Source organism: Heterocephalus glaber, unplaced genomic scaffold (genome assembly GCF_053883595.1).
Source record: "Heterocephalus glaber isolate CG9 unplaced genomic scaffold, H.glaber_assembly_v1.0 deba00001555, whole genome shotgun sequence".
Lineage (NCBI taxonomy): Eukaryota > Metazoa > Chordata > Mammalia > Rodentia > Bathyergidae > Heterocephalus > Heterocephalus glaber.
In genome coordinates, this window is record NW_028258346.1 from 7,027,800 (window position 1) to 7,042,105 (window position 14,306).

Below are 14,306 nucleotides of genomic sequence, written 5' to 3' on the forward strand. Positions count from 1 at the left end.
TGGTGGGAGTGTAGACTGGTGCAACCACTGTGGAAGTCAGTACGGAGATACCTCAAAGAACTAGGACTAGAGGTCCCATTTGACCCAGCTATGCCCCTGCTGGGGATCTTCCCCAAAGAATTAAAAGAATCATACCACAGTGATATATGTGCACCCATGTTTATAGCGGGACAGTTTGTAATAGCTAAAGCTTGGAAACAGCCCAGTTGCCCACCAACTGGAGACTGGATAAAGAAGATGTGTTTTTTGTGTTTAAAAAAAAAATAAAATAGAGTACTACTCAGCCATAAAGAATGAGAAACTAGAGACATTTATAGCTAAGTGGATGCACATTGAGATGATACTCTTAAGTGAAATAAATAGGACACACGTGTAAATACCGCAATAGTTTCTCTGGTGTGAAAAACTAAAAGTGTAAATAAGGATCAAAATGTATAATTTTGTGAATAAATGTGAATAAATGTTTAAATTTGTGAAATGAGAAGAAGAGGTCTAAAGGAGTAGGGGAAGTGGGAGGGGTGGGGAAAGGAAAGAAGGGAAAAGAAAAAATATGAGAAAAGAAAAAAATGGAAACAAAGTCTTTATAAATAGGGAAGGGTGGAGGGGTTGATGGGAGGGCAGGGGAATGGGGAAAAATAGGAACCAAGATACATCATGTGAAGGTACAAGATCCCAATGATGAATGTAACTGTATTGTATACCTAAAATGTACAACATATATAATATCCCTAATACTAGAAAAATCAATTTATTAATTCATTTATACTAGAAAATTCTAGTATTAAAAAATAAAATTCAATGTATTAATACTAAGAATCAATTTATTAATACTAGAAAAATATATTTATTAATTTTTGGAATGTACACAGCTACAATCAGATATTCAATCCAAAGAAAAATTTGATCACATCTCTTTAATAGACTTTTTAAAAATTAATTTTATTGGTACATTTAAGGTACATTTTGAGATTCCTCAAAAAACTAAAACTAGGAATTTCATTTGACTTAGCTATTCTCCTTCTAGGTATCTTCCTAAAAGAGTTCAAGACATCATATTAGAGTGATACATGCAACCCCATTTTTATAGCATCACAATTCACAATAGCTACATCTTGGAAGCAGCCTCTATAGTGGACCCTCGAGTTACAACTGGCCTCACATATGAACAATTTGGGTTATGACTAGAATTTTAGTTTTAACTTATGACCAAAGTCTTGAGTTACTACCATAATGCCAGCGCCTTGTGTGGTTGTAAACAAAGACTCGCGATGCCAGAAGTGTGTATGTAAGCATACGTAAGCGTCAGTTCTGAGCCCAGATGCGCTTGTTTGTGATGTGATTGCAGTCAGTGCTTTATTTAGTTGCAACTGTTACTTTTATCAAAATGGCCCCAAAAGAGCTAGAAAAGAAGCTAAAGAAGGATGGGAAGATAAAGAAAGCAGTCACAATAAAAAAAGGAAATTGTGGAGAAATATGAGTGGGATTCATGTGACTGATCTCGCTAATATATACAGCATGTCGAAATCTACCATCTTGACAATCTTACAAAGATTTGTATAAGGAAGGTAGTGCTGGTAAAGATGTTACTCAAATTAGTAAGACATTGTCAACAGTGTTAGATGAGCTAGAAAGGCTATTAGTGTGGATAAATAAAAGACAGATGGCAAGTTATAGCCTAAGTCTATAATTTATTTAAAAAGCTAGGGCTATAAATGCAGATCTCGTAAAGGATAATTTAATCAACGAGTGATAGTGGTGAAACATTTCATGCCAGTATGGGGTGGTTTCACAATTTTAAAGCAAGAACTGGGGTTCATAGCATAACTAGGCATGGTGAAGCAGCCAGTGCTGTTAAAAGGGCTGCTGAAAATTACATATACCACTTGGAAATGATTACACAGAGAAATAGCTTTTGGTTTCATCAAGTTTTCAACTGTAATAAAACCGGTCTTTTCTGGAAGAAACTGTCCAGGAGAACATACATTACCCTGGAAGAGAAGAAAATGCCAGGCCACAAGCCTATGAAGGATAGGCTAACCTTATTGCTCTGTGCCAATGGGACTGGCGACCTCAAGATAAAACCTGTCTTGGTTTATCACTCTGAGACCCCTAGAGTGTTCAAAAAACATAAAGTCATGAAGAATAGGCTAGGGTTCATGTGGCGCTCTAACACAAAAGCCTGGGTAAGAAGTTTTTTTTCTTGAATGGATTAGGGAGGCTTTCTGTCCTGTTAAGAAATAGCTAGAGGACAAAGGTTTACCACTCAAGGCTCTCCTCATTTTGGATAATGCTCCTGCTCACCCATGAGATTTGGAAGAATTGGCTAAAGAATTCCCATGGGTCTGTCACTTCCCCCACCTAATACAACTCTTCTATGGCAGCCTATGGAACAGTAAGTTATAGCTAACTTTAAGAAGCTACACACCAAGGAGCTGTTCCTGAGGTGCTTCCAGATGGTCTCAGATACAGATTTACCCCTTAAAGAGTTCTGGAAGGAACATCACAACATCCTTTCCTGTGTGGGGTTGAGAAATCCTGGGCCAATGTGTCTCTCTAAAAACACTTGAGATGTGCCTGGAAGAAAGTGTGGCCTGAAATTATACAGGAGACTTTGAAGGCCCTGTAGAGGAGCCTGAGCCTTCAACTGACCCCGTGGTTGACGATATTGACACTGGAGTCCACAGACTTGCAGGTAGACAGTGGTGATGTTGAGGAACTGGTGAGAAACACTCAGAGGAATTATCTACAATGGAACTTCAGTAACTTCTGGCTGAGCAACAGAGAATGGCAGCTGAAGAGGAGGGGGAGGATCAGCAAGACTTTGTTCTGAAATAAAGAAAATCCTGAAAAAATGGACAGAACTACAAACATTTGTAGAGAAGATCCACCCAGAGAAAAAGCCAATCATTGCATTCACTTACTTAATGACAATGTCTTGCTACAGAACAGTGTTAAAGAAGACAGAAACAGACAACCTTAGACCAGTTTTTAGTTCTGAAAAGGTTGAGACCTAGTGAGGCAGATGTAGGTCCTAGTGGGCTACAGACTCTCCCAAGGAGAAAAACGACACCAGAGAGCCAGATTCCTGATGTTCTTATGGAAGGGACTCTCCTTCCAAACAATAGCCACCTTCCATTTTATCCTCCCTTGCTGAAAGCCAAAGATATCAACTTGAATGGTGAGTACAGTATGAAATTGTTATTTCTGGTAAACTAGGTACATTTTATAAGTATTTGGTGAATACACTAGGAAAACTATTGGTATTTCTGGTAAACTGTGCACATTATATAATCCTTTTACTATGAAAAGATTAGCTAACAGGTGCTTTGGGAGGTCTGGAATGCATTATGGGTATTTCCATTATTTCTTATGAGAAAAATAGTCTCACAACCAACTTGAGTAGCAACCAGCCTTGTGAATGAATTGAGTTTGTAATGTCCATCAACAGATGAATGGATAAAATGTGGTATTTATACACAATTGAGTACTACTCTGCCATAAACTTGGCTGTTTGTAGGAAAATGGATGTATCTCGAGACCATGTTAAATGAAATAAATCAGACACACAAGCTTAAATATCACATGGAATTTCTTATATGAAAAACTCAAATTATAAATAAAGAGCAAAATAAAAGATAATAGGAAATAAGGAGATAGATCTTTCTCAATGGGAAGGGGATGAAGATGGAAGGAAATGGGATGAAAAAGAAATTAAGATTTGTTAGGTACCTGTACCAACTCCACACAAGGAATGTAAACATTATATACTGCAACCATATACTAACAAAAAATAAATACATCTTAACACCCCCTTTCACCTTGCCTTGCAAGTAAATTAGTGGATGCCAGGGACTGAGAGGAGATAAAAATGGGAAGACTGCTAATGGGTAGAGTTTCTTTCTGGGATGATGAAACTTAATAGACTTTAACAAAAGATATCAGAAGAGTTCTTTAGAGACTTACTGGAATCCCAGTCAAAACTAGTAGAACTTGACAAGGTTATTCTAAAAAGCTTATAGAAATGTAAGTGCCAAGCACTTTCTTAGGAAAACTTATCTATTAGATATTAAATGGCAAGTTAATTGTCTACATTGTACATTAACTTACTCTGAAGTTATGTTTCTGAAATGCTTACCCACCAGGTATGTCTGTGTGATCCCTTCCTTTATACCTTCGTAAAAATGTCCTCTTAAGCACAGACTTTGTTTGCTCTAATGAATCAAACAGACTTCCCAATAACCTCAGTGACTTTTACTTCTCCCCACCTCATTGTTCATAGCAGCCATCACTTGATATTATTTTAGGCGACGTGAACGTACAGTGGTACCTTGGCTTATGAACACTTTTTTTTCTTTTTTTTTTTTTTGCAGTACTGGGGATCGAACTGAGGACCTTGTGCTTGTGAGGCAGGTGGAGTGCCAGTGAGCTAAATCCCCGGCCCATGAACACTTTTATTTGCAAAAAAACGATTTAACACACAGAAGCATTTGGCAAAATTTTTTGTTGGCAAACTCTGCATCAGGTGACAAACACAACTGTGGCCATCTTTTCCAAAATTGTAGAACAAATTAAGTTCGTGAACTGAAGTACCACTGTATATGTTTATTATTTTTGTCTTTTTCCCAACTTTAAGTTCTCTAAAGCCAGAATGTTTATTTGGTGCCATGTTGGATCTCAGGATCTCTTCTGTTACTTTACTGAATGAACAAATAGGTAGAAATCACAAAAACTTTTACTAGCATGTGAAGCACATAGAGTGATTCAATTTGAACCAAGTTTGTAAACTCACTATTCATCTGTCAAACAATGGCTACACAAATAATGTAACTCTAAGTTTAGCACTCAAAATCAATCTGTAAACACTTTTAATAATATCTCACACTTAAATGAGGGAAATAAGTGAAAGAACAAACCCATTAAGAGAAACCATATAAAAATGTAGTCCTGAGAATACTGACTCTGAAAGACCAAAAAAAAAAAAAAAAAATCTATGGAACAAGAGTTGTTATTCTCCCTATATCATGTAGGAATTATTAGCTCTGAGGTCTTCAATACACATTTGGTGATCCAAGTTTATATTTTAACTAGACAATATGCTATGGAAAGTTAGTATTTGCAAATTAACTCCATTCCCAGCGTAAATGTATTGGACTATGTAAACAACATAAAAAGCTAACAGAATCAGTGGTTTGAAGCAGGGAATGTGTACATTTGAGAGAATCTAGTTAAACTGGTGCAGTAAGATATACTATCAGAATCTTGTTGAATCTTGTGTTTTCTTTCACTACTTTGTGATTTTCCCTCAAGGCCTTAAAGATAGCAAAGCAGACAGGGTTTAAAAAAGATCTGATCAATAACATAAGAAACCACAAAACCCCAACAAACACATGGAAACTGAATAACACCCTCTTGAACAACCAATGGGTCACAGAAGTAATTAAAGAAGAAATTAAAGTTTCTACAAGTAAATGAAAATGCCAGTATAACATACAGGAATCTATGGGACACAATGAAAGCAGTTCTGCGTGGGAAATTCATAGCAGTAAATGCCCATATTAGGAAAACAGAAAAAACTCAGATAAATAACCTAATGCAGAACCTCAAGCTCCTAGAAAAAGAAAAGCATAACGAATCCAAAGCTCGTACAAGAGAGGAAATTATAAAGTTTAGGGCAGAAATCAATGCAATGGAGACTAAGAGAACAATACAAAAAAATCAATGAATCAAAGAGTTGGTTTTTTGAAAGAATAAATAAAATTGATAAACCTTTAGCCAACTTTATCAAAAAAAAGGAAAGAAAAGGCACAAATACATGCAATTAAGAATGAAAAAGGTGAAGTCACAACAGATCCAACAGAAATCCTGAGGATCATCAATACCTACTTCAAGAACCTCTACTACAATAAAATGGAAAACACAGAAGAAATGGGCAGATTCCTAGATTCATACAAACTGCCAAAGTTAAATGAAGAAGATATAGAAATTCTAAACACCCCAATTACAATGAGTGAAACTGAAAATGTAATAAAATATTTACCAATAAAGAAAACCCCAGGTCCAGATGGCTTCACTGCTGAATTTTACAAGACATTTAAAGAAGAACTATTGCCATTACTCTTTAAACTCATCAAGGAAATTGAAAGGGAAGCAATACTTCCAAATTCATTCCTGGAAGCAAGTGTTACTTTGATTCCAAAGCCAGGGAAAGACCCAATCCAAAAAGAGAACTACAGGCCAATCTCCTTAATGAACATAGATGCAAAAATCCTCAACAAGATACTGGCAAACAGAATACAGAGGGTCATCAAGAAGATCATACACCCTGACCAAGTCAGATTTATCCCAGAGATACAAGGATGGTTCAACATTCATAAATCAATAAATGTAATAACACCATATGAACAGAGTCAATGACAAAAACCATACGATCATCTCAGTAGATGCAGAAAAAGCATTCGACAAAATCCAGCACCCATTCATGATAAAAACCCTACAGAAAATTGGAATAGAAGGTCTTTATCTTAACCTGATTAAGGCTATCTATGAAAAACCAACAGCCAACATCATACTAAATGGTCAAAAACTAAAAACTTTCATGCGAAAATCAGAAACAAGACAAGGATGCCCACTATCACCACCCCTGTTCAATATTGTTCTGGAAACATTAGCCACAGCAATTAGAAAAGAGAAAAAAATAAAAGGAATAAAGATAGGAAAAGAAGAAGTGAAACTGTCATTATTTGCTGATGATATGATACTTTACATAGAAGACCCAAAAAACTCAGCCAAAAGACTTCTAGACTTAATTAACAGATTCAGTAAAGTAGCTGGATACAAGGTCAACACTCAAAAAACAATAGCCACAAATAACAGACTCACTGAGAGAGAAATTAGGGAAACAATTCTTTTTACAATAGCATCCAAAAAAATGAAATATCTAGGAAGCAATCTAACAAAGGAAGCAAAAGACCTCAACACTGAAAACTACAGCGCTCTGAAAAAAGAGATCGAAGAGGATACAAGAAAATGGAAAGACATCCCTTGCTCCTGGGTAGGAAGAACCAATATAGTGAAAATGGTCATACTTCCAAAACTACTATACAGATTCAATGCAATGCCAATTGAAATTCCAACAATATACTTCACAGAACTAGAGAAAACAATCCAAAAATTCATTTGGAATCAGAAAAGACCTAGAATAGCTAAAGCAATTCTAAGCAACAGAGACATGGCTGGGGATATCACAATCCCCAACTTGAAACTATACTACAAAGCTATTGTGATAAAATCAGCATGGTACTGGCAAAGGAACAGACCTGAGGATCAGTGGAATAGAAGATGCAGAAACAACTCCAGACATGCTCAGCCACCTCATCTTTGACAAAGGAGCCAACCACCATCACTGGAGGAAAGATAGCCTATTTAATAAATGGTGTTGGAAAAACTGGATTTCAACCTGCCAGAGATTAAAACTAGACCCATACCTATCACCATGCACTAAACTAAGATCGAAGTGGATTAAAGAACTAAATATTAAGACAGAAACACTAAACTTGCTGGAAGATAAGTTAGGTAGAACTCTTGAAGACATTGGCATAGGAAAAGACTTCATGAACAAAACCTCAGCAGCATGGGAACTAGCAGAAAGAATCAACAACTGGGATCTCATCTTATTAAAAAGCTTCTGCACTGCAAAAGAAACCACCAACAGAGCTAAAAGACAACCTGCAATATGGGAAAAAATTTTTAGCAGCTGTACCTCAAAGGACTACTATCTAGAATACATAAAGAATTGAAAAAAATCAGACCCCCCAAATTCATAGACCCAATTCAAAAATGGGCATCTGAAATGAACAGATATTTCTCAGACAAAGAAGTAAAAGCAGCAAACAAATAGATGAAAAAATGTTCAACATCACCTGGCATTCGAGAGATGCAGATGAAAACGACACTGAGATTCTACCTCACCCCAGAAAGAATGGCTGCTATCAAGAAATCAACAAATAACAAATGCTGGTGGGGTTGTGGGGAGAAAGGAACCCATCTCCATTGCTGGTGGGAGTGCAGACTGGTGCAACCACTGTGGAAGTCAGTATGGAGATACCTCAAAGAACTACGACTAGAGGTCCCATTTGACCCAGCTATTCCCCTGCTGGGTATCTTCCCAAAAGAATTAAAAGAATCATACCACAGTGATATATGTGCACCCATGTTCATAGCGGCACAGTTTGTAATAACTAAAGCTTGGAAGCAGCCCAAGTGCCCATCAACTGGAAACTGGATAAAGAAAATGTGGTTTTTTAATAAAATGGAGTACTACTCAGCCATAAAGAACGAAAAACTAGAGTCGTTTATAGCTAAATGGATGCATATCGAGGCCATACTCTTAAGTGAAATAAATAGGACACACATGTGTAAATACCAATAGTTTCACTAGTGTGAGAAACTGAGAGTGTAAACAAGAATTAAAATGATTAAAATGAATAATTGATAATTTGAAATAGGAAAAAAGGTCCAAAGATGAAGGAGTGAAGGGAGGGGAAGGGGAAAGGAAAAGAGGGAAAGGAAAAACTATGAGAAAAGAAAAAAAAAAGGAAATGAAATCTATGTAAATAGGGAAGGGTGGAGGGGGTGAAGGGTGCACAGGTAATGGAGAAAAAAATAAGAACCAAGAGATATCATGTACAGGTACAAGCACCCAATGATAAATGTAAACGAACTGTATACCTAAAATGTACCAATAAAATGTACCAATAAAATTAATTTAAAAAAATAAAAATAAAAAAGATCTGAGTTAAGCCTTGTCTTAAATACCCAGAGTATTCTCTTGCTGTACATAGCCCAGATTTAAGGTCCTTATATTAACTGGTCCTTATGTTAACTGTTCTAAATTAATCTGAGTTTGAAAAATCCAGAGATGAAGAAACTTTTGAAGCCAGCTGAAAAGTCTAGATTATTTTTAAGGTGAGAATGAGGTGGTACCGGCTGGGGTCCGAACATAAGGAGGGCCAGGGGCGTAAAGTGAATACAATGACTTCCCATATGACACCACTTTTGCTGTATTCCTCCAGAGATCATTTTGTTTTCCAAATCATGTTTAGCGTTTTAAAGAAATGTCAAGAAGACAGTCAACATATTCATTCACACAGATAATTTTCACTCAGTACTAGCTATGCACCAGGAAAACAAAAGCCATTTATGCACTTCATAGAAGCTACAAGAATAGATTACTATTTGCTTGAAATTAAATGACCTCAGTTTCATAATCTAATTTTGCTGGTTCATTCTCTTAGTCTTTTGAGACCTTTTTACTTTTTGAAGATGGGGATTTATAATTTTGATCTATTTTCAAAATTTAATGATAGATTTATTTACTCAAGTTAAATTCAACCAACTGACTTTTAAAAATGAAATTATGTTGATGTATAAAACATTTTCCTTCAGGAGGAAAGCAAGAATCAGACACAAAGAAATGAGTTTCTAACATTTTTGAAAAGTTCAGCAAGTGTTTCCATTTGGGCTGAGACCAAAGGACAGAATCATTTCAGTATATTACCACATAGCAAATGAATATTCTTGTTTTTATAAAAACACTTATGTACCCACAAAAAGGCAGCAATACATTAGTATTTACATTTATTTCATGTATGTAGTTGAATACTCATTACAGAACAAAACTGGAATGCAAACAAATATACAAATACCATAGTAAGCATTATCAAATAAAAAGAGCTGGCACTAGTGTTATAAGCATATTAATGGGCCTGGAGAGGAAAAGTGATGGAAGATTTGCAGCCCATGACATGTTTCGTTTTTTCAAAAGGAAATGCTCAGTAGCACCATACTAGTAATACTTAAAAGGAACACATAGGTGGAACATTGTATCATTGAGGTTAAACTGCTTTATTTAACAGTGAATTATATGGGAAGTAAACAGTACAGGCAGTATTTTGGCCAACTTCTGCTTATGTCAGCTGAACATCTTCCATACACAAAGCAAAAGGATATAAAGCCAACCATACACAGACCTTTTGTACTTGGTACAGTCTCCGCACCATGCTTTGATTTCATGGTTGGAAAAGATACAAATGTGTTAAAAACTGAGGTTATGTAAAGTTTTTCACTAAAGCCTGAGTGTGTCTTTGGTAGGCTAATACTTTTTCAGCATTGTTATTAATCACATTCATGTTTATCTATGCCCTGTATTTTTCTATGTAATCCAAGGTGACTAAAGAGGACATTATGGATAATAATAGAGCAAAATCTTCATATGATGAGGCCCTTAAAACCCAGTCTATCCCAAAGGCACCAAGAATCAATAGGGTACAAATTTCCCCTTAGTAAAAGGTGACTTGTTTTGGTAATACTTAAAATCAAATGGGATATTATTTTGCAGTTTTATATACCTTATTTGTTATTGTCAGTACACTTAATCATCTACCTTTACATTTTTCTTCTAAAATTGCAGCAACAATATTCAAGATATATAGAGTACCAGGTATTTCTATTTCAAAGTTGTGCAAAAACTGCCGGAATCTTGCTCAATGTGTCTAAGTATCCAATGGTTGCAAAAGGGCTGCATTAAGCATTATGTATTCACATTGCATATGAAGAAAAAAATGAAATTTTAGTCCAGTTATGAATAGAAATGTTACAGAGAGTATCATATACTGAGAGTAACTTGACAGTCTTTTAAACACATCCCTTAGTGGTTTCAATAAAATGTCACTAACCACTTTTCCCCTAAGCCTCAAATTTTCTTTATAAGAATGCTGTAGAACTGCATTAGGATATTGATTATAAATTAAGTCAAATTTCTATCTAAATACACAGGTATGTGCATCAAGCAATGTTTTGTGATAAGCACACAAAACATGCTTTGCTCTTAAGATTTATTACTCTTACAATAATGCACTTTTAAAGCCTTCATTTCATAGTTTGGTAATTAAGATCCACATGAAACACAATGCTTTTCTGAACACAGAAAATATATCTGCATTATGATTATGATAATGGCGTTTGCTGGTAACTTGAAATCTTATAGTCAGACACAGTTCAACCAGCTCCATACAAGGTTGTTCAGTGGTAATTATTTTTGCAGCATTTATGGGCCTAAATTTCAGTCTGAATTGCAACTTTTAATTCCATTGTCTGATGTGGGTGATTGTTATTTGTTTCTTTTAGTGCATCACCAAAATACAAATCAACATTAGGTTTTAGTCCACTGTTACCATGTTCTTCAGCAACATGATTTGGCTGTGGAACTTCTGAACATGAAGCAGTTTTGGTAAGCAGAGAAATGCTACACTGATGTGGGGAGTTTTCCAGACGGTCGTTTTCTACCTCAGGAAGAATGTTAACAGTAGCAAAGCGGGCATGATAATCACTGGAACCATGACTGCAAGAAGTTTTCATGCTTTCTAAGTCAGAACAACTAAATTCAGAGAAATGACTAGAGTGGGAATCTGCTACAGATGGCATACTGTCACTGAGGGATGGAGCCTCAAATTCACTTGAGTTCGTGCTTTGTTGTTCTAACAACTGTGCATCCATGTCCTCCCTGGTCTCGTTTATCTTCATGTTCCCTTTTTTCCTCAATTTACCACTTTTTGATTTTTTTGCTGCTGTTGCTTCTTTGGACCACTTGGTGGCACTGGATTTACCTTCGGGCAAGCCACTGGATGAACAAGCGTGGCTCCGGGTGGCACTGGCATCATCCACACTACTGCTTCCACTGTTGTGCCGGAACTTGGATGGCTTGGATTCAATATCTACTTGCACCTCCAAACTGTTGCCTTCTCTGGAAGAGAAGAGTAGCAAATATAAACAATGTCTGGCTTCTTTTTATTTTTATTCAGATGATAGTAAAGGTAGAGAACTTTTTGCAGTACTGGATCTCTTGCATACTAGGCAAGTGCTTTACTACTGAGCTACATCTCCAGTTCTTTCTTTCTTCTCTTTTCTTTTTTTTTGATACAAGATCTTGCCTCAGGCTAGGACAGAATTTGAGATCCTCCTGCCTCAATCTCCCTACTAACTGGGATTACAGGTGTCCACCAGCATGCCCAGCTGGGAAGGAGTTTTTGTATGAAAAACCCAAGAGTACATATAAAACTTGTCAGAACATATTAATGCAGGACGAATTCTACTAAAACAAAAGTACTGTACTTGAAATGAGGACTGTCTTAATAATGCTTCAATTCTTAATAGTAGTAGATACATTTATTGCTTATGTTATTATAGGTATTTTGCTACTCCCTATTTTTTAAAGTACAGCCTTACTGAGATATAATTTAAACACCACAACATTTACCTGCTTAACGCACACAATTCTGTGGTTTCTAGTTTCTTCAGAGTTGTGCAACTATCATCATTGCCTAACTTCAGAACATTTTTATTATCCCCCAAAGAAACCCTGTACCCATTTGAAATCAGTTTCCATTCTTCCCTCCCCCCAGCTTGCAACCATGAATCTTTCTATCTCTGTGGATTTGCCTACTCTGTACATTTCACCATTTCCCTAAAGAATTTAACAGTTTATCACCATTATTCACTGGTAATTTCACCAAATGAGAGGGATAATTCCTTTAAAATTAACTGTAAAATATTTTTGACTTTGTAACACAATTTTCCTTACTTGTCCAATGGCATATAGGAATTCAGAATGGATCCTGCCATTGCTTTGGTGCTGGCATTATCACTAACTGTTCCCAGGCTGACTGTGCCAGACTCTCCACTTAGACTGTACCGTTCTTTTTGCACATCTGCTTGTACTTCCAACCTTAAAGAGAAGGACATCAGGTAAAGACCAAAATTATGTATAATTGAGCACTACCATAATATGCAATTTTAAGTAATTCACTTAAGAACCTTGGTAATAAGAAGCTATTTTAAAAACTATTACTTTTTCAGTTTCTTCTCATTTGATTATTCAAATTCTACTCCAGCACACCAGACAGTACCAGCCATCAAATGGAATGGGAAAAATTAGCTGTCTGCCAAGTGAGGTAGCACGAGAACAACACAAAAAGGACACAACGATTTTAACTTAAATAAGTATCATTATTCTTTACTCAGGATCATGTTTCAGTGAGAAACACAAAGTCAGAATACATTATCAACCATTAAACATGACAGGTCAGTAGATTAAAAACTCCTATAATAAAGATGGTTCTATGAATAACATCTTACTTTTTATTTATGTATTTTTGCAGTGCTTGAGATCAAACCCAGAGACTTGTATACATTAGGCAAGTACTCTACAACGGAGTTATATCCTCAGCCCACATCTGACTTATTTTTAAATAAATAATGTACACTACTAAAACTTAAGAGTTTCTGTTTAAATGCAAACTATCGATTTATCTTTGAAGTCATATACTCTTCTCTCCATTAAAAAACAAGGCTAACAAACAATAGTGAACAAAGGAGCAAACAAGGGAAGATAAAGGCATGCTAATTTCTCCAACTGAACTGCTTGATTGTTGCTAAGATTTGGTGAGAAATGACCATTCATATTTTGGATCCAGGCCAACTAGTCTGGCCCCAGTTTGTGCATCTCTTGATGTCCTGACTCCACTTTTTCCCAGGCTTCTTCCAGTTTCATCTCCTAACATCCAGTTGTTGATACCCCCAGAAGGAAGGTCTAGGCTAAGCATATCTAATACTGAAGCAGCTCTAGCACAGATTGATTTGTGACATAAAATCTGACATATGCAAGGAAAAACTGGAAGAATGGTATCTGACTTAGTTTTTACCACATAATGGGTGTATTGTGACAAAATTCAAACAGTAAAAATCTCTTTATTGCATATCAATTTTCGTTTTTAACATTGCTATTAGAATAATCATCATGCTTTGTGTTCAAAATTCTCATCTAATTAACATCTTATACTTAACAGAAGGTAGAAACCAAGCAAGTGCAAGCAATCTGCTATTTCTTACCTGTTAAAACAGTTTACCATGGCACTTCCTGACAGACTCCCTGTTATGCTCGCGCCAGCAAGGGCCATGGTGCTAGCTGTTTCACTCAGGTTATCTCGGATGGCTCCTATTCGATCCATGTGGCTTCCGCTTGCACTCAAACTGCCAGTCAGACCACCAACACTTCCCTCCCCTATGCTAGGGTTGTGTCTTGCTTCTGCTACCGATGTTGTGTCTAAATGTAAACAATTAAAAGAAATTAAACAAGAATGATTATTAATTTTCCCCTTCTTGAATTCCTCCATGCTTTCAGATGGGCTATTTTTGAAGTATAAAAACCACACAAAAGGGTAGAAAAAATGTGTGGAGAGTTAAGGACATAT

The 14,306-nt window shown here is 36.2% G+C and overlaps 1 protein-coding gene across 2 annotated transcripts in view; it reads right to left on the minus strand.

Moving 5' to 3' along the window:
• Positions 1-9,619: 9,619 nt before the first annotated feature.
• The window catches only part of Rnf19a (ring finger protein 19A, RBR E3 ubiquitin protein ligase), a 56,331-nt gene continuing 51,644 nt past the window's right edge, over positions 9,620-14,306 (minus strand). For both annotated transcript variants that reach the window (XM_004850165.4, XM_004850164.4), the window contains 3 exons: positions 13,945-14,158; positions 12,638-12,781; positions 9,620-11,800 (listed from right to left, as the gene is read on the minus strand). In XM_004850165.4, the coding sequence (XP_004850222.1) occupies positions 11,113-11,800; positions 12,638-12,781; positions 13,945-14,158 (1,046 nt within the window). In that variant the 3' untranslated portion in view covers positions 9,620-11,112. The remainder of the gene's footprint in view (positions 11,801-12,637; positions 12,782-13,944; positions 14,159-14,306) is intronic.